The sequence below is a fragment of the Diabrotica virgifera genome, chromosome 8, assembly GCF_917563875.1.
Source record: "Diabrotica virgifera virgifera chromosome 8, PGI_DIABVI_V3a".
Lineage (NCBI taxonomy): Eukaryota > Metazoa > Arthropoda > Insecta > Coleoptera > Chrysomelidae > Diabrotica > Diabrotica virgifera.
In genome coordinates this window covers 110,998,826-111,020,107 of record NC_065450.1, presented here as the reverse complement: position 1 = coordinate 111,020,107, position 21,282 = coordinate 110,998,826, and the positions used below count along the sequence as shown (strand labels likewise).

General features: G+C 34.6%; 1 protein-coding gene across 3 annotated transcripts in view; it reads right to left on the bottom strand.

Annotated features, from left to right (window-relative positions):
- Positions 1-19,140: 19,140 nt before the first annotated feature.
- Positions 19,141-21,282, bottom strand: part of LOC114341672 (uncharacterized) — a 467,146-nt gene continuing 465,004 nt past the window's right edge. For all 3 annotated transcript variants that reach the window (XM_050657848.1, XM_050657850.1, XM_050657851.1), the window contains one exon: positions 19,141-19,599. In XM_050657848.1, the coding sequence (XP_050513805.1) occupies positions 19,432-19,599 (168 nt within the window). In that variant the 3' untranslated portion in view covers positions 19,141-19,431. The remainder of the gene's footprint in view (positions 19,600-21,282) is intronic.

Genomic DNA, 21,282 nt, shown 5'->3' with positions numbered 1-21,282 from the left:
AAAACAAAATTATTATAAAACTTATTATAATAAGACTGCAAAAGTATCAAAAGAGCTAAAAGTTGATGATAATGCACTAGTAAGGAAAAATAAGATTTGGGAACCTGCTAAAATTATATCCCAACATCATGCCCCTAGATCATTCATACTAAAGGATCATCAAGGTAATGAGTTAAGACGCAATTCATCACATTTGAAGCCTACACATAATGAGTTCAAAATGTGCACAGATCATAACTATAGTCATAATTTTAGAAATAGTAAGTTTGACTCAAGTAATGCAGGACCCTCAGTTGAGAGTTCAGCTCACATGGAGTCTGTTCCTCCTAAAGATGTGGTACGGGAAAACTCAGCCGAGGCTCTTGATCAGTGTTCCTTTGATAATAGTGTTAACCGTACACAGAGATAAGTGAAAAGGACATGGGTGAATTGTTCAATAGTGAAGGTGAGCTAGTGACGAGGTCGGGACGATCAATAAAGAGACCATGTCAGTACAAAGATTTCATTATGAATTTTTAGTTAAGGGGGAAGATGTTGTATAGGCCTTGGCACTTCAGCCACATTTGTGTATGTAGCCACAATTATGTACTTGTCAACAGTTACATGATAGGCTAGAAGAATATAGGTTAGGTTGCCAGAATCAACGTGGCTTATCATGTAATGTGTATTCAATAAAGTTTATTATTAAAATTAAACTAATAAGTCTTCCTTCAGTTCTAACTACAACAGTGACAATACAATCTTGCATCATTTTTAGATTTTTTCATTAAATAGCAATAAAATGACTGACATTAAGTCTTTGGTGTATTCAAGGGGGCGCGTTAAGGCTTCCTTGACCAACACTGAAAAATTTGTAGCCGACAGCAAGTCTGATACAACTTTTTTATTGGACAAGAGTAATTATTTTAAGATAGAGACTAGATATGATAAATTGACTAACTTGTTGGAGGAATTTGAAGACTTGCAACTTCAAATTAAAAATATAGAACCGGAAGATGACGAAGATTCGTCAGCTTTCGAAGCAAGGTATTTTAACGTTTATGGTGAGCTTAAATATTTAATGTCGAAATTTTCTGATAATAGAAACGTTGCAAATTCTGTTGTTTGTTCAAATGAAAGTGCAAATGTCCATTTAAAAAGTTTTGGGGTAAAACTCCCGGAAATCCGTTTATGTAAGTTCGACGGAACTCTGGAATTTTTCCTGGAGTTTCGTGATCTTTATGAGAGTATGGTTCATCGTAACGAAAATCTGCTTCCCATACAAAAATTTCATTATTTAAAACTATTATTAGAGGTAGCTGCAGCAGATATTATCAAATCCTTGGCCATAACCGAGGATAATTATAACGTAGCGTGGGAACTAATCCTTAAAAGATTTAATAACACGAAAGCCTTGATTTTTAAACATTTAAAGGCGTGTTTTAACTTTGATAAGATAAATAAGGTTAATTCTAAAAATTTACGTAGCTTTATTGATAACATTTCTAAAAATTTGAGGGCTCTACAAAGTTTAAATATTAAAACAGATAATAGGGATTTATTATTAATTCACTGGGGTTGTGAAAATCTAGATAACAGTACCTTAGCTAGATGGGAAGAATATACCTTAAATGTAGATCTTCCAACTTTCGATAAATTTAAACTATTTATAGAGCAACGCATCTTGCTGTTGCAATCGATAGAGCAAAATACGGGCGCATCAGAAAGCTGCGATAATTTCAAGGGTAAAAATTCGCAACATAGAAACAGACCATTTGTTAATTCGGAGTCTGAGAGCTGTCCCGTTTGTAAAAATGACCATAGTATTTTTAAATGTAATGATTTCCTAAAATTACGTCCCTTTGAGAGACTAAATTGTGTACGGAGTGCAAAGCTTTGCACAAATTGTTTAAAGTCTAGTCACAATTCAAGGTTTTGTAAAGGTAATGGATGCAAAATTTGTAGATTAAAGCATAACGTTTTGTTGCATCTCAAAAAAACACCAATAATGATAATTCAAGTTCAATGAATGACCAGGCACGGTCAGATATTGGTCAAGGTACTTCCCAACCTGAAGCTTCTGCTTCATCTGCTACATTAACGGTTCGTTTGAACTCATCAGTTTTGTTATCAACCATTGTGGTTGAAGTGTTTGATAAAGATAATCAGAGACATCGTTGTCGTCTATTGCTGGACTCTGGAAGCCAGAGTAACTTCATAATTTACGAGTTTTTCAATACGCTAAATTTAAGCAGCGAAAAATAAAATTTTCTGTTACCGGAATTGGGAAAACTCCCACAAATTTGCGTCATAAGGCTACCATTCGATATAAGGCCTTTAAGAATCAGTATTCTGATCAGCTTTCCTGTTTTTTAATAGACAATATTTGTGCCCATATGCCAGCATCAATTGTTAATATTTCCGAATTAAACATTCCGAAAAATGTGGTACTCGGTGATCCCGAATTTCATATACCGCAAAAAATTGACATGTTGATCGGTGACGAACATTTTTATAAATTGTTGAAAGTAGACAAAACACTTGTTTAGGCTGGATTATATCAATTCCAATGCCTGTCGTAAATAACTCATTCAATAATTGCTATGTAGGTCACTCAAGTGTGTGTGATTTGAATGAAACTGTAAGTAAATTTTGGGAATTGGAAACTGTTTAAACTTCTTGTAATTTATCCGAGGAAGATGAATTTTGTGAAACACATTTCATTAAGACTACAGTCAGAAAGCCAGATGGTCGTTTTGTTGTCTCCTTACCTTTTCCCTCCTTTACTGTCGACTTACAGTGCATAATTTGGCAACCTAGTAATAGTAAGGTTCCTATAATTTATAAATTAAACATGCTAACTTACGGTACCGCTCCTGCCGCCTTTCTAGCTGTTCGTTGTGTTAGACAACTAGCAATTGAAAATCAATCTAAGTAACCTGAGGCCTCTAGAACAATTTCTGAGGACCTCTATGTTGATGATTTAGTCACGGGTTGTGACACTTTTCCAAATACATTGAACTTAGTTAGAGATATTAATCTCATATTGGATGGACGAAAGTTCACCTTAAGAAAATGGTGTAGCAATAGTAAGGATATATTAGATGTGCTAAATGTTAACGAAACTTCAGAACTAAAACTGAATTTCGAATCTGCCGAAAACTCAAAGACATTAGGGCTTAGTTGGCATCCTAAAACTGATAAGTTTTCTTATAAATATTCCGCAACTGAAATTTCTGAGAAGGTAACCAAAAGAACCATTTTGTCAAATATTGCTAAACTTTTCGATCCATAAGGATTACTTAATCCATTTATTGTCAGAGCTAAAATAATTATGCAGAAGTTGTGGTCTGAAAAAACTTCTTGGGACGAAACTGTCTCGTACAACATTTTACAAAAGTGGCTGAGTTTTCGGGATGAAATTTCATTGGTTGGGAGCGTTCAGGTTCCCAGACTTATTGTATGTGCCGATTTTAATTATTTAGAACTACATTGCTTCTGTGACGCGAGTGAACGAGCGTGTGGAGCATGTGTATATCTGAGGTCTATTAGTAGCGATGGCAATTTTTTAGTCGCCTTGATTTCAGCAAAGAGCAGGATCGCACCTTTAAAAACTATAACAATTCCGAGGTTGGAATTGTGCGCAACAATATTGGGTGCTGTATTAACTAAGAAAATTGTATCCACATTACGTTTGGAAATTAATAATATTTATCTGTGGTCAGATTCGACCATCGCATTGAGCTGGATTAATACAGCTCCTCATTTGTTCCTCATTTGTACAGTTCCGTCGAACTTACATAAACGGATTTCCGGGAGTTTTACCCCAAAACTTTTTAATTGTACATTTGCACTTTCATTTGAACAAACAACAGAATTTGCAACGTTTCTATTATCAGAAAATTTCGACATTAAATATTTAAGCTCACCATAAACGTTAAAATACCTTGCTTCGAAAGCTGACGAATCTTCGTCATCTTCCGGTTCTATATTTTTAATTTGAAGTTGCAAGTCTTCAAATTCCTCCAACAAGTTAGTCAATTTATCATATCTAGTCTCTATCTTAAAATAATTACTCTTGTCCAATAAAAAAGTTGTATCAGACTTGCTGTCGGCTACAAATTTTTCAGTGTTGGTCAAGGAAGCCTTAACGCGCCCCCTTGAATACACCAAAGACTTAATGTCAGTCATTTTATTGCTATTTAATGAAAAAATCTAAAAATGATGCAAGATTGTATTGTCACTGTTGTAGTTAGAACTTAAGGAAGACTTATTAGTTTAATTTTAATAATAAACTTTATTGAATACACATTACATGATAAGCCACGTTGATTCTGGCAACCTAACCTATATTCTTCTAGCCTATCATGTCACTGTTGACAAGTACATAATTGTGGCTACATACACATTGTGGCCATAAATGTGGCTGAAGTGCCAAGGCCTATACAACATCTTCCCTCTTAACTAAAAATTCATAATGAAATCTTTGTACTGACATGGTCTCTTTATTGATCGTCCCGACCTCGTCACTAGCTCACCTTTACTATTGCACAATTCACCCATGTCCTTTTCACTTATCTCTGTGTACGGTTAACACTATTATTATCAAAGGAACACTGATCAAGAGCCTCGGCTGAGTTTTCCCGTACCACATCTTTAGGAGGAACAGACTCCATGTGAGCTGAACTCTCAACTGAGGGTCCTGCATTACTTGAGTCAAACTTACTATTTCTAAAATTATGACTATAGTTATGATCTGTGCACATTTTGAACTCATTATGTGTAGGCTTCAAATGTGATGAATTGCGTCTTAACTCATTACCTTGATGATCCTTTAGTATGAATGATCTAGGGGCATGATGTTGGGATATAATTTTAGCAGGTTGCCAAATCTTATTTTTCCTTACTAGTGCATTATCATCAACTTTTAGCTCTTTTGATACTTTTGCAGTCTTATTATAATAAGTTTTATAATGATTTTGTTTTTTAATTAATTTATCATGTACATATCTACTATTTTCTGGTTTTAGTAAATTAGAATGAGTTGGTAATTTTGTCCTAACTCTTCTGCCAAAAAGCAACTGAGCAGGAGTTAAATTAATTTCATGTATCGGGGTGTTTCTGTATTCTAATAAGGCAGTTTCCAGATCAGTTTTAGTATAATTGCATTTTTTAAGAATGTTTTTAGATGTTTGGACTGCGCGTTCAGCAAGACCATTACTTTTAGGATAACTAGGTGAACTAAACTTGAACTGGAAATTCCAACTGTTAGAAAATTGTTTACATTCGTTTGAGCTAAAAGGCATATTATCACAAATTACTGTTTTAGGTATTCCATGTGTGGAAAATACTGATTTTAATTTTTTAATTACCTCACTGGAGGTTTTATCATTAACATGCAAAATTTCTAGCCATTTAGAATAATAATCTTGAATCACTAAATAACTTTTACCATTAAATTCAAAAAAGTCACAACCTACTTTGTTAAATGGAATATCAGGTATGTCATGTTCCATGATCGGTTCTTTAGTTTTTGCGTTCGAGAATCTCTCACAAACAGAACAAGTTGAAATCATTCGTTCTATATCTGACATTAGTCCAGGCCAATAAACAGTTTGCCTTGCTCTTTCTTTTGTCCTAGTGATGCCAAAATGTGCCTCATGCAATAAATTCAGTATGTATGACCACAATGTCTCAGGCACAATGACACGACGATTGAAAAATAATAACTCATCTTCAACAGATATCTCTGTTTGATGTTTATAATAGTGTTTAATATTATCTGAAACCTCATTTTTACTCTTGGGCCGACCAACCATTAAAGAAATAATATTTGAGTTTAGAAAGTAATGGATCTGCTACAGTAGCTTGCTGAAATTGAATTCTTTTTTCATCAGTTATATTTAAGCCTGCACTTAATGAATGCACTATTTCATTAACCCATTCATCAGTATTTTCATGATCATCTGTCAAGTAAGACCTAAAGCATTATTGCGATCAGTATTTTCTTCCATCTTGCTCCTGCTTTATTCTTTTGTTTTTCTTGATTCTCTTCTTATAGTTTTATTAACTTATGTATGGGTCTTTTTGTTATTTTTCCGTTTGTCTTTTTTACGGTCACCACTCTGGTTAATCCCTCGTTTCCTGGGTGGGTGTCTATTACCCTTGCTAACGGCGATCTGCCTGGTGGTGTTTCCTCTTTTTTAATTATGACGATTTCTTCGTTTTTTATGTCTGGATGGGTTTTATGTGATTTATTTATCTGTTGTAGTTGTTGTAAATACTCTTGCCCCCAAACCTTCCAGAAATCCCTCTTGATTTTTTCCAATAGCCTCCACCTCGTCAGCATCTTTAAGTAAGTCGTGAGTTCTTCTTCTCGATTTGGTGATATACTTTCTTTCCCTATAAGGAAATGTGCTGGCGTTATTGTTCTTTTTCCTTCTGGGTCCTCAGAGGACTCACATAATGGTCTTGAATTCATGCAGGCCTCTATTTGTGTTAATACCGTGCTTAATTCCTCATACGTTAAAACTGTTTCCCCTATGATTCTTTTCAGATATTTCATTATTCGGACTGCGCTCTCCCACAATCCTCCGAAATGCAGTGCATATGCTGGTATGACATGCCATTGTGTACCTAGGGCTACTAATCTCTGTTTTATTCTGTCCTGTATCTGTTGATTTATCCTTTTTTACTAAATTCGCCGTTCCTATGAATGTGGTTCCGTTGTCACTGTAAATGTTGCTGCACTGTCCTCTGCGCGCCGTGAATCTTTTGAACGCCACGATGAATGAATCTGTAGCCATATCACTTACTACCTCGAGATGTACTGCCTTTGTTGGCAGGCATACAAATACCGCAATGTATCCTTTATAACTCCTTTGCCCCTGTATCTGTCTATCCCTGTATTTTTTAATTTCTGTGATATCTTTATTAACAAAGAAACGAAACGGTATTTCTCTTTAATATGTGTTTCTCAGAGCACACTAGTTCGCGCCCAAGGTCAAAAAACCCTCTTAACCTTCCGATAACCAACCTTTTTTGTTACACGGATGGCCAACAATTAACAAAAAAATTAAGTTTTTTTATGGCATGGACTTTATGTCATTCAGCCTGTCACAACATGAGTATTAGTGTCATGTGTAGTGTGTATGTTGAGTAAGTGTCTTGTTACTTTGCAAAGTCGACGTCATTAGCGTGAAACTACTTGGAATTACACATAATAGACGGTATTTTACTAAACATCATCATTATTGACAATTATTGTCAATAACCAACATAGGCTTGCCCTTTTCGCTTAACATTTCACTTATTTCAGATTTCTCCATTATCAACTAAAGATATTCAAATCGTAACTAAAGTAATAATGTTGAGATTTGCACCACTTCTCTTTCTTGTCATAAAATTTCAGATATACATACTACTAATTACCAATCTTTTCAAAGAAATATATCACTTGCAATAATGCAATAATTTCTTACACGGAAAAACCGCGTCAAATATTGAACAAGGGAATATGAGCTCTAACATAATAATACTTTAGTGATAATATCATTAAAATTATAATAAAATTTTAAGTAAGAAGTAGTTTTATATTTATGTAAATAAAAAGTTTGAGAAATATTTTTAAAAAATTGTATTAATAAAATGTATCAAAGTACTTTCTTAACACTCGTTATAATGATTTATTGAAATAAAAATTAAAAATGAACAACTTCACAATGAACTAATTATTTTAAGGGCAGTCCGGTTAGACAAACAAATATAATTACAATTGGATATTATACGACGTTACAAAAAGCCGGTAGCTTCGCGTAGTGTTTTTCTGTCTTATGTCTCTTGTGTGATGTGAATCTTACGAATGTGAAAAAACGAATCGAGCGTCTGGTATGATCTCATTTTCTTATGGTCTGACTTGTGACCCTGAATTCGCGTATCCCTCGCAACTCCTGCTGGCTGATCATACGATCACGAAAGTTAATCCCGGAATTGCTGAATGGATAAAAGCACCCAAGTAGCAATTTGTCGACGCGACAACGTTGTCTACCGCGTGGCAACGTTTTGTTACAACGTTGTTATTGCCTAGAAGACGACCCAATTCTGCACTAATTTGGTGGACGATTTTTGAGTTGTCTTGACGTTGCCTAGGCAACCTTAAGCGTTGCATAAGACAACTGCAGCGACTATAAAAAGTGCCTGCGTGCAATGGTTGCTCAAAGAGTCGGACTGGTTATGTTTTTTTACCTATATATAAAGTAAACTATTTTGACATCAAATCAGGTATTTAAATTTATATAAATACATAAATAAGGACTTAAACAAAATTACCTGATGTGAAATTTATAAACGCATCTCAGATTACCGTCAAATATGGATATTCCACCTTTAAAAAACACACGCGCTCATTTTTTATCACCTTTTTAACAAAAAATATGCAAATTTAAAAAATCTAATTTTAATATAAAAGCCAGAATTTATGTTAAAGATGTTTTGTATAAATTTAATGTATTGATGGTGCTTTTAAAGGTATTAGAAAATGCCTGCATTTTTTATATTTTGTGTTTTTATTTTCTTTACATCCCAACAAAAACCAAAATGGTGCATTAAACAACATTACCATATTACTTAAAATATACCTTATTACCAACTATAGACGGATGAGACAACCGAGAAGTAGAGATCGGAAACTATCGATAGTGCTATCGATAACTATCGATAGTTTTGACTATCGGAAACTATCGATTGTTTTGCTAACTATCGATAACTATCGGTCTATAGGGCTTTTCATTCACAGTCATTTGTTTCGAGCTTCTGTCATGTGTCACATAATATTAATATATCTACGTCATACGTTATTGGTATCTGGAATGATACAAACCAAAGACGTATGGCGTAGATATATTAATATTATGTGACAAATGACAGAAGCTCGAAACAAATGATGTCGAAGATTTGTTGCTGTAAACACAGGGCCCGGATTACGTACACTCCATACGCATCGTATCCGCCATGTTTTCCCATAAGGCGCTACAGTAAAACATGGCGGATACGATGCGTATCGAGTGTACGTAATCCGGGTCCAGGGCCCGGATTACGTACACTTGATACGCATCGTATCCGCCATGTTTTCCCATAAGGCGCTACAGTAAAACATGGCGGATACGATGCGTATCGAGTGTACGTAATCCGGGCCCAGATTACAGAGGTACAATCGTTGACGTCCTTCCAAATTCATGTCTCATGTCTCATGTCACATTTCATGTGTCATGTCATGTCCATTCTTCTTGGCTTGGGTGTGGTTCGATTAAGTTGTATTTTGTTGTTATTGTTGTTGTATTGTATATTATTATAGCGAGTCGAAATTATTTTTTTATTTTGTTAGTTGAATTTATTTTATTTCAAAGAATTTTTACCTAATACATTGTCCAATTAATTACATAATATTGTACTTCCATATTATGTGGTGATTGATATGCATTATGGTATTCTTTAAATGGCAAAATAATTCAATTTAACATTTTTCTCTTTTTAATGATCTTATTTTAATTTTTATTTAGGATCTTATTACACGTCAAATTCAAAAATGTTATGTCATTTGTCAAAATAAAAGATTCTTATACCTGCCTTTGCAATTACGCATGCTCAGGAGTGACCATTAAAAAATACATCACTATCGAAAACTATCGATAGTTATCGATAATTTGACGCCAACTATCGATAACTATCGATGGCACCGACTATCGATAGTTTCCGATCTCTACCGAGAAGTCCAATCGCCGACCAAACACGGCCCTGGACCGACTATCCCACCTCACTTTAGAACGCACCCTCTTGAACGCACCCTCTATATGACAGAGGTCATGTGACCAGTGCAATGAAGTGCATCATTCTCCTTAACAGCGTTGCCACATTTAGTAGATATCTACTGTTTTGGTATATTTTTGATATTATTTAAAAAATTCTAGTAGGCAATGTTTTTTATTAGATGTTTGGTATATTTCAATATTTTGTTATCAGTAGTAATAACCCAAGGACAAACAGACCGACGCCGTAGGCGGAGGTCTGTTGCCTGTAAGCAACAAGCTTGAGAAAGTTGTTAAAAAATTTTTGAGCATTTATCAATGTTCGAGGGTTATTCAGATAGAAAATTTTTTGCTGGAATTCATATTTTCTATCATTGCAAAAGTCCATAAACGCTTTCCATACAAATTTTTTACTGTAAACAGTATTCTTTGGTATATTTGATTCGATAATTTCATTAATATTCTCATCAGTATTACAACCAAATCGTGACATTTTGAAATATTGAATATTTGAAATGTCAAAATCGAAATGAAACGAAATGTAGATATCCATAGCTACATGATTGAGTGAAAACAGCCCATGGGATCTGTTTTCAGTATAATGTTGGTTTTTTTGGTTGTATTCAATCAGATGAGCACAAATTAATTGATTTCATTGGATTTCTAATTGAGCAAAAAATTTTCACTAAAATAAAATTTGCTTTTTAATAGTATTCACCCCATTTCTAAACTAATTTTCAGACATTTTACAATTTCCCAATGTCATTACCGAAAATAAGGTTCAGGACGTAGATGATGATAATAGATGGACAGAGTAATGAAACTGGTAAATACCAGATCTAAATAAGGAAATCTTCATATAATTGGTTTGGAGAATTTTCAAAATGATTGTAACGCTCGGTTTCATAATCAGTTAAAGTGGATTTTAAATTTTAAGTAAGTTGGTACCCACAGTTATTAGACTTTATTACGGTTGTCTTGTCCGACGGTGGTGGGGAGACTTATGTTTTTGACTTTACGTCACAAGAGTTTACATTCCCATATTTTTAAATGATTTTCGATCATTGAATGTGTGTTATTGTGTATATATGTGTATTATTTGTGTTATTATGAAATAATTAGACAAATAGTACACATTTTATCTTATACCGGGTGGTGAATCGTAAAAAGGGCCATAGGAAACTCAATGTAAAATTCTGAATTGTTGAATTCCTGCTTCCCTAATTATTTTACATCAAAAGTCATGAGAGAATACTTGTAGAAAATTAAAATCTGCATTAAAATCAAAAGTTAAAATTGTTCTACGATTTAAATGCATTACAAAATTTTGAAAAATATGATACATTTGCAACAATAGGGATGCGTGTAAAAGTAAGGCCACACATTACTATTTAACTGACAGTGCTCACACCATTGACTGAATAAAAAAATTTTTATTATTAATCTTTTCTCCGCAACTGAGGGTATCTTATCAACTGTATTGTTTTTAAACAATAGATGATAAAATAAAAATATTGACAGCTCAAAAATGTGAACATTATTGCATTGTGTGTGGCCTAAGTTTGGGCTGAAAACTAAAATGTATTACATTTTTACAAAATTTTGGAATATGTTTAATTACGTAGACCAATTTTAACAGTTATTTCCAATACAGATTTCAATCCTCTACAAATAGTTTCTAATGTCTTTTGATGTACAATAATTATTAGAGAAGCTGGAATTCAACAGTTCAGAATTTTACATTGAGTTAATCCAAAATTTTGACGCATGTCAAAATTCTCAATGTGTTTTAATTGTATTCATTTTTTTCGAATCCTGAGAAAACTAATAAATATTTTTGAAAAATTTAAACTCAGAATGAAAGACTACATTATTACCGAGGGCTGAAAGTCCCTGAAAACTTCTATAATGTTTATTTTAGTAAGTTACAGGGCTGATTATAAAAGAGAAGTGTGATATTTAATTTCAAATATTTCATTCAATAGAATCTGCTTGTTTATTCTAAGGGGCTTTCCGCCCTCGGTAATAATGTAATATTGCATCCTGCGTTTAATTTTTTCTAAAATACTTGGTTTTCTCAGGATTCGAAAAAAATCATATTACGATTCAAATGACAGTAAACTCTCGTGACGTAATCTCACTCTTAATGTTCATTGGTTAGTCGATTTAGGCAACCGTAGTAATGTCTAAGAACCGTGGTTGGTACCTACCTTTATCACAATTCATATATGGGTAAATGTCAACTTTAAAGTGAACTTTACTTAATGTTTACTTTAAGTTGATTATGAAACCGGGCGATTTTGACAGGTAACCGTTAACACAGATTTTACTGTATTTACAGGGCCTAAAAAGAATCTACTGATTTCTATTGATTTTTTGAAAGCAAAACTACTATCCGCTGCAAGATAATTCGGATGGAATTCAGACAAAATATGTACAAAAAGTACATATTTTGTCGGAGTTTCAGCCAAATTATCTTGCAACGGATATAGTACTGAAAGAGTAAGAACTGGCCTGGCAACCCTGTCTAGCAAAGCTGATACAAAGATTTAAGCTTATCAAATCTACTGATAAAGCAATGGACAATGGAGAAACCAGCTAATAAAAAACAAATAAACAGGTTGTTAAATAAATCGAAAATTTCCAGCAAAATAAAATATAAAATAATAAGAAAAAAGTAAGGTTATAAAGTAAATTCTTTTTTTGCTCCTGAAGTTGCCGTAAACGTGTCACACATCTATAGAACTATACGTAAAGGCCCTGGGGTCGTGAGAGACAACTACCTAGTCGGCCAGAAAACCCATGGGCGTAAATTAGTTTAGCATTATAACGTTTTTAAGTAGTTGCGATTGTTGAAAAAACTTAACTGTGATATGTAGTTGTCACAATAGTAATAACTTAGTTGCCCATATAACTAAAGATATTACTTAACGTTGTAACATCGTAATGTCAGTCGGTTTAGGGGTCGTTGGCCGAAACAACTGAAAGTCCACTGTGGCAACGTTATATACAGTGCATTTGTTTGTACTGACAACCAATGCGTCGAAAAATTGCTACTTGGGCAGCGGCGTAGTTAACACTGTTTCACAATAAAAACGAAGCAAAATAAAGCTAAAAAGTTTGCTTCAAACTCTACATTTTCCCAGCCTTGATTCCAGGAGGGAATCAAAATATTCTTACACTAACTTCATAAATGGAAGAAACTAATTAATGTCTGAAACCGTGGGCAAAACGCACACCTTGTTTACACCTCGTTTGAGGACGGATCCATTTGAAGTCTTTATCGACACTACTCGAGTATGTCCATCGGCACCAGGATGTTCAGCATGAACACGGGCTAACGGCCAGCATAGTGGTGGCACGTTGTCTTCTTTGAGAAGCACTAGATCTCCTATCTTCGGGCCTCTAACAGTTGAGCAGCAACTAGTCTTGGCCGAACTTGCAATGAAGTCAAGTATTCCTTGTGCCATCTCGTCCAAAAGTGATGGCGTAATTTTTGAATATATTCATACCGTAACAAACGGTTGACAGGCACATCCCCATAATTTGGTTCTGGAACAGCTGTCAATGACCTGGCGGCTATGAAATGTGCGGGAGTCAAAGGTAAAAAATCGTTGGGGTTATAAGACATAGGTGAGATAGGACGGCTATTTAATATAGCCTCGATTTGATACATAACGTATACAACTCTTCAAAATCCAATTTAGTTTCTGTTAACACACGACTCAAATGATATTTGATTTGTTTAATATGAGATTCCCAGATTCCGCCAAAAGATGGCGTCCTGGGTGGAATAAATTTCCAAGTTATATGCTCATTACATAAAAAATTAGTTATTTCACCCTGTATTGTATTAAAAAATTTGTAAAATTCTTTTAATTTATTATTGGCACCTACAAATGTAGTTGCATTATCAGAGAAAATCTGCCGTGGTTTTCCCCTACGACTGATAAAACGCCGCAAGGCGGCAATGATACAATCCGTAGTCAAATCTGACACAACTTCTATATGTACACCCTTCGTGACAAAACATCTAAATAAAGAAATCCAGCACTTTCTGGTTTTGCTCCCCTTTCCCTTAGAATTCTTAATTAAATACGGCCCTGCATAATCCAGGCCAACATATGAAAATGGCAAAGATTGTGTAACTCTTTCCATAGTTAGGTCTCCCATAAAAGGAGTAACTGGCTGTGCCCTTAACCTGTAGCACTTTAAACATTTGTGCAAAACCTGTCTGACAACAGCCTTGCCTCTTGTTATCCAATATTGCTGTCTTAAGAGGTACAATAAGTTCTGAGTACCCAAGTGTGCATTTTTTACATGCTCATGATTTATTAGCAGTTTAGTAAAATGGCTATTTCCTGCCAATAATATTGGATGTTTATCATCAAAAGGCATATCTGCGTTATTCAATCTTCCCCCTACTCTAATAATACCTGTTTGATCCAAAAAGGAGTTAAGTACTCTGACATTGCTTTCAGATAGTTGAGCATTAGCTCATAATAAATTAATATCTACGGGAAATGACACTACCCTAATAACACAAAACATTCCAGGAATGTTTCTAGAAGGTACACACAGGACATTGAAAAAATTCCTGGAATGTCCCCAAAAGCACACGAACGTCCCTGGAAAGTGCTGTGTCAGCATTTTAAACATTCCTTGAATGTCTTGTTGGAACATTCCATGAATGTCTACGAATGTTCTTTGAACATTCACAGTATATTGTTTAGACTGAATGTCTTGTTGAAACATTCCATGAATGTTCTTAGGACATTCAAAGTATATTTTTTAGACATTCTCTGAAATATATCGTCAGTGATGTGGCAACATGTTCGATCTCAGTTGAATCCCGCGGATGTATTATCTCGTGGGTCGAGCATTCAAAGTTTAAAAATTAATAATAGTTGGTGGGCAGGCCCTCCTTTCTTGCAGAATGAGAAACGTTTTATTTCAAGAACAGTCGAACTTTCCGATACTGTTCCGGAGACTAAGTCATTTAAAGTAACTTCAGTAATAAATTTGATCTATTTTGAAAGGTTTTCAAATTTCTCCAGATTACTTAGAGCATTTGCTTATATATTGACGTTTATTAACAACACTCGAAGCAAGGGTAATTTTAAAATCACAGGTTGTTTAACTAATGAAGAATTAGAATGTGCATTATTAGAATTAATAAAGTTGCTCAATTACCCTAACAACACAAAACATTCTAGGAATGTACTATCAAAGTTCTATTAATGTTTGAATGTACTGGACATTCAAGGAACATTCGGTGAATATCTGATTAAGTTATTCGTGGAATGTTACCACAAGACATTCTGTGAACATACTACCAATGTCCTATATTTTAAGAGAGGCCATTTACTATTCAATTTGCATTCATTTTCAAATTTGCTGCGCGTGTATATGTATTTAGGCAATCCAAACCACGTGACTTCTGGTTCTGGTTGGCATGGCATGCAGGTTACAGAGGTTATGTTTGTAATATCATTTCATTTCATGATTTCACTGTTTATCGTCATATTTTGGATTCATTTGGATTTCGTTTGCTGTATTTTGTGAACTTTATAAACTTTACCACACTGCAAAGTGATTATTTAAGGAAATTATTATTAGAGACACCAGATGTTTGGAGAAAGGTAGGCAAACAATTTTTATCAATGTTCATTTTTCTCTGATATTCATCAATATTGATGAATTTTGCAAGCAATAACATTATTTCTTTTATTGTTTTAGATATTTATTGAAGCTGAAATAATTGGGGATTTAGATCCATATACAATTCAGTCAGAATTGGATTTTACCATAAAGTGCATTCCACCAAATTACTATTATAGATATTATAGATGGAAGCATACAAAAGCCTTCAGGCACATAAATATTTTACAGCTGGATTTGTTTTTAAAGTTGGAAGTCACAAGCAACAGCTTCGTAAGTACCTACAAGAATATTGAGGAAATCCAGCTCCTGGATACTACTGGGCAAACTAGAAGATTGAAGAGGACAAAGCCTTTTGAACTAGTTTGAGTGATAGTGAAAAGCAGAGCATAATGCTTGTGTGCATGTGTATGTTAGAATAGTGCGGCTAGAAAAGCAGAGCATAGTGCTTGTGTGCCTGTTAGATTAGATAAGAGACGCTATGGGTAAGCTCTTCATTTTAAGGAACAGTAGTAATTTAGGTTAAATTAAAATTGCTCATTGGTCAGAGTTATGACCAGATTGTAATTCTAATGAACAATTCAATACAATGAATCGTCATCGTAGTGATGATTATGGAAAAAAATATATGACAAGATTTTGTGCAATAAAAATGTTTATATTTATCAAGGATGTATTATTTGGTATGGCTACATATACAGTCGGAAAAATGAAAGAATACTCATGAATGAACATATAAAACACGCTGTATGTTCCTGTCACCGTGTCACAAAGAAAATTGTCCAGTGCAAGTAACAATAATTATTACATGTACTTGTGCTGACCAGTTTTTTGTGTGACACGGTGACAGGAAAATACAGCGTGTTTTATATGTTCGTTCATGGGTATTCTTTCATTTTTCCTACTGTACTTCTGGTATATCGTCGGTGATGTGACAATACCTCCTATCTGCTTTTTCATGAATTTTGTAGGAGATGAAAAACTTGTTTGGGCCACCTCGTGTTTTCATATATTTTTTGATTTGTTTTGTAGTAAATTCAACTATCTATTTACTACAAAACAAGTCAAAACTTACGTATGAAAACAGGAGGCGACCGTAAAAAATGTTTTTCGTCTCCTGCAAAACTCATGAAAAAACATATAGGAGGTATTGTCACATCACTGACGATATATTTCAGAGAATGTCTAAAAAATATACTTTGAATGTCCTAAGAACATTCATGGAATGTTTCAACAAGACATTCAGTCTAAACAATATACTGTGAATGTTCAAAGAACATTCGTAGACATTCATGGAATGTTCCAACAAGACATTCAAGGAATGTTTAAAATGCTGACACAGCACTTTCCAGGGACGTTCGTGTGCTTTTGGGGACATTCCAGGAATTTTTTTAATGTCCTGTGTGTACCTTCTAGAAACATTCCTGGAATGTTTTGTGTTATTAGGGTAGTGTCATTTCCCGTAGATATTAATTTATTATGAGTTAATGCTCAACTATCTGAAAGCAATGTCAGAGTACTTAACCCCTTTTTGGATCAAACAGGTATTATTAGAGTAGGGGGAAGATTGAAAAACGCAGATATGCCTTTTGATGATAAACATCCAATATTATTGGCAGGAAATAGCCACTTTACTAAACTGCTAATAAATCATGAGCATGTAAAAAATGCACACTTGGGTACTCAGAACTTATTGTACCTCTTAAGACAGCAATATTGGATAACAACAGGCAAGGCTGTTGTCAGACAGGTTTTGCACAAATGTTTAAAGTGCTACAGGTTAAGGGCACAGCCAGTTACTCCTTTTATGGGAGACCTAACTATGGAAAGAGTTACACAATCTTTGCCATTTTCATATGTTGGCCTGGATTATGCAGGGCCGTATTTAATTAAGAATTCTAAGGGAAAGGGGAGCAAAACCAGAAAGTGCTGGATTTCTTTATTTAGATGTTTTGTCACGAAGGGTGTACATATAGAAGTTGTGTCAGATTTGACTACGGATTGTATCATTGCCGCCTTGCGGCGTTTTATCAGTCGTAGGGGAAAACCACGGCAGATTTTCTCTGATAATGCAACTACATTTGTAGGTGCCAATAATAAATTAAAAGAATTTTACAAATTTTTTAATACAATACAGGGTGAAATAACTAATTTTTTATGTAATGAGCATATAACTTGGAAATTTATTCCACCCAGGACGCCATCTTTTGGCGGAATCTGGGAATCTCATATTAAACAAATCAAATATCATTTGAGTCGTGTGTTAACAGAAACTAAATTGGATTTTGAAGAGTTGTATACGTTATGTATCAAATCGAGGCTATATTAAATAGCCGTCCTATCTCACCTATGTCTTATAACCCCAACGATTTTTTACCTTTGACTCCCGCACATTTCATAGCCGCCAGGTCATTGACAGCTGTTCCAGAACCAAATTATGGGGATGTGCCTGTCAACCGTTTGTTACGGTATGAATATATTCAAAAATTACGCCATCACTTTTGGACGAGATGGCACAAGGAATACTTGACTTCATTGCAAGTTCGACCAAGACTAGTTGCTGCTCAACTGTTAGAGGCCCGAAGATAGGAGATCTAGTGCTTCTCAAAGAAGACAACGTGCCACCACTATGCTGGCCGTTAGCCCGTGTTCATGCTGAACATCCTGGTGCCGATGGACATACTCGAGTAGTGTCGATAAAGACTTCAAATGGATCCGTCCTCAAACGAGGTGTAAACAAGGTGTGCGTTTTGCCCACGGTTTCAGACATTAATTAGTTTCTTCCATTTATTATATTCATTTATAAAGTTAGTGTAAGAATATTTTGATTCCCTCCTGGAATCAAGGCTGGGAGAATGTAGAGTTTGAAGCAAACTTTTTAGCTTTAGTTTGCTTCGTTTTTATTGTGAAACAGTGTTAACTACTACGCCGCTGCTTTTATCCATTCAGCAATTCCGGGATTAACTTTCGTGATCGTATGATCAGCCAGTAGAAGTTGCGGGGGATACGCGAATTCAGGGTCACAAGTCAGACCATAGGAAAATGAGATCATACCAGACGCTCGATTCGTTTTTTCACATTCGTAAGATTCACATCACACAAGAGACATAAGACAGAAAAACAATACGCGAAGCTACCGGCTTTTTGTAACGCGTCGTATAATATCCAATTGTAATTATTGTATATTTGTTTGTCTAACCGGACTGCCCTTAAAATAATTATTTCATTGTGAATTTGTTCATTTTTAATTTTTATTTCAATAAATCATTATAACGAGTGTTAAGTTTTCCATCACCTGATGCCAGATAACACAAGGGTAAATGCGAAGGTACAATTCCGCCTTCTGCCCAGAAATTCTAGCATCCGTTTTGTCTTCTTGAAGTTGAGACTCAGGTCATATTCATCACTAACTGGATTAACTTTCCATTGCCTGTTGTAATTCATCTAAGCTGCTGGCAAGGATCACCGTGCCATAGGCATGTCTTATATTGTTCGTTAACTCACCGTTTACTTTTATGCCCTCATTTGCATTTTTTAAATATTTCTTCGGAATGAATATTAAATAGGAGTGGGAATAAGATATGTATACCTCTTTTGTACAACTCTTTTGATCTCCTCACTTTCAGAAGTGAGAAGCGATATAGGGCAGTAACAAGTAGGAAACACTTATATTTCAATAAAAAGAAAAAAAAACACGAAATATTTTATGATTTATTTATAAAATGCCACAAAATTAATACAGTCGGAAAAATGAAAGAATACCCATGAACGAACATATAAAACACGCTGTATTTTCCTGTCACCGTGTCACAAAGAAAATTGCCCAGCGCAAGTGCATGTAATAATAATTAATACATGTACTTGCGCTGGCCAATTTTTTGTGTGACAAGGCGACAGGAAAATAGAGCGTGTTTTATATGTTCGTTCATGGGTATTCTTTTATTTTTCCGACTGTACGTACAATCAACGCATGAGTAACAACACTATTTTAGCGGAAGCGATGTTTAACGTGATGCATGCAGTTGCATCCTACTTTAACAGGCCTCTCGTGAGGTTCCATTGCGCAAGTAGGTGAAGGAATTGCCATTAGCTGCCTGGCAAATAGTAAATTCTTTTCCACTGTTATGCATTCTGTGTGTTGAACTACGCAAATATCCTAAAAATTAATTAGAACATTACAACGAAAACGTTTACAAAAATATTTTTTACAGTTGATGAAACCAATCAATATATGACACAAATTTATTTTATAAAATAAAACTGTCTGTTGTCATTCATGAAATGCATGCTTTTTTGATTTTAAAAAGCATTCGACAAGGTAAAGCACGATACACTAATTAATATCTTAAAACTGAACAACATCGACAGCCACGATATTGGAGTAATATCAAACCTCTACTGAAACCAGAAAGTCAACATAAGAATTGAGGATCAAATGTCGGAAGAAATAGAAATTTTTAGGAGTGTAAGACAGGTCTGTATATTGTCACCACTGCTCTTTAATAGATACAGCGAAGCCGTCTTCCAAGAAGCTTTAGGAGAGTGTAAGGATGGGACGATCATAAATGGTGAAATTCTTAATAATATAGGATATGCCGATGATACTGTCATATTCACTTCGACTCTACAAAGACTGAAAACATACTGGAACGGCTGAACGAAAAGTGTACCATATAAATATGGTATTAAAATGATTTTAAAGAAAACGAAATTCATGGTCATTACAAAACATCCAAAAGGCAAGGAGACGTTCCATATTAATAATATCCAGATAGAAAGGGTAGATAAATACAAATATCTAGGAAAATTGGTTAGTCAAAACGCAGAACAAACACAAGAGATAAGCCGTATAGAAATAGTAAGGGCAAAATTTGTAAAAATTAAACATGTGGCAGAGACGTAAGAATGGATCTAAAGATAAGGTTGTTGCGCTGCTACGTTTTTACAAGTTTGCTCTAGGGATCTAAGGCCTGGACATTAGCTGGGCACACACGGAGAGGATTTATGAACGATCTATCCCTACGATCAGATCTGTCATTCCGCTTCCGCCGATTTGGTCTGCGGCAGATCGGATATGTCTTTGCACACAAACGTAAATATTCTGTCTTTCAATTTTTATCGCAGTACCGATATGCGAAGGGACAATTCTCTTAGTTAGTGGGCCGTTCCGTCATATTTTGTGGGGACTGGAATGGACGTTGGATATTTTATGCATATATAAAATATCTAGAGGTATTTTGCCACGTTCGGAATAAAATGTCAAAAACGAAAAAAAAAAAGATAAAAGTTTCAACTCTCGGGTTGTGTATGGTGAAATTACTAAATAAAAAAGGCCAAGTAAAAAAGTTTCTTTTGAATAAGATGTTTGAAATTAAGTCACACTAAATTTTCTCTTTTCTTTTCACCCCTGTAGCTTATTAAAATATACATTATAGAAGTTTTCAGGGACTTTTGGCCCCGTAGACGAGGGCATTTAGCACAAAATAAATAAATTTTTAAATACAGCACCTAGAGACTTGCAGTTTTTTGCATTATGTTTAGAATGACGTCAGGAAAAAAGTCTACTATTCAAAAATGAGTGGAAATGCATAATTGCACTGTAAAGTGCATACAAGAATAAAAAACCGCTAAACGCCGTAAAAATGAGTGGCGCATACAATATTCCAGCTACAAAAGATCTGATATGAAAATTACATGGCGCGAAAATGTATTTTCATTTTGATGCAAAACAAAATTCTAGTTTTATTTTAAAAGATTTTTCCATAATATTTGCTAAATTTGAAGTAAACGCGCCACAAAAGAGTTTCAAAATTCAAACTGTATCAAATTTACTCTTTTG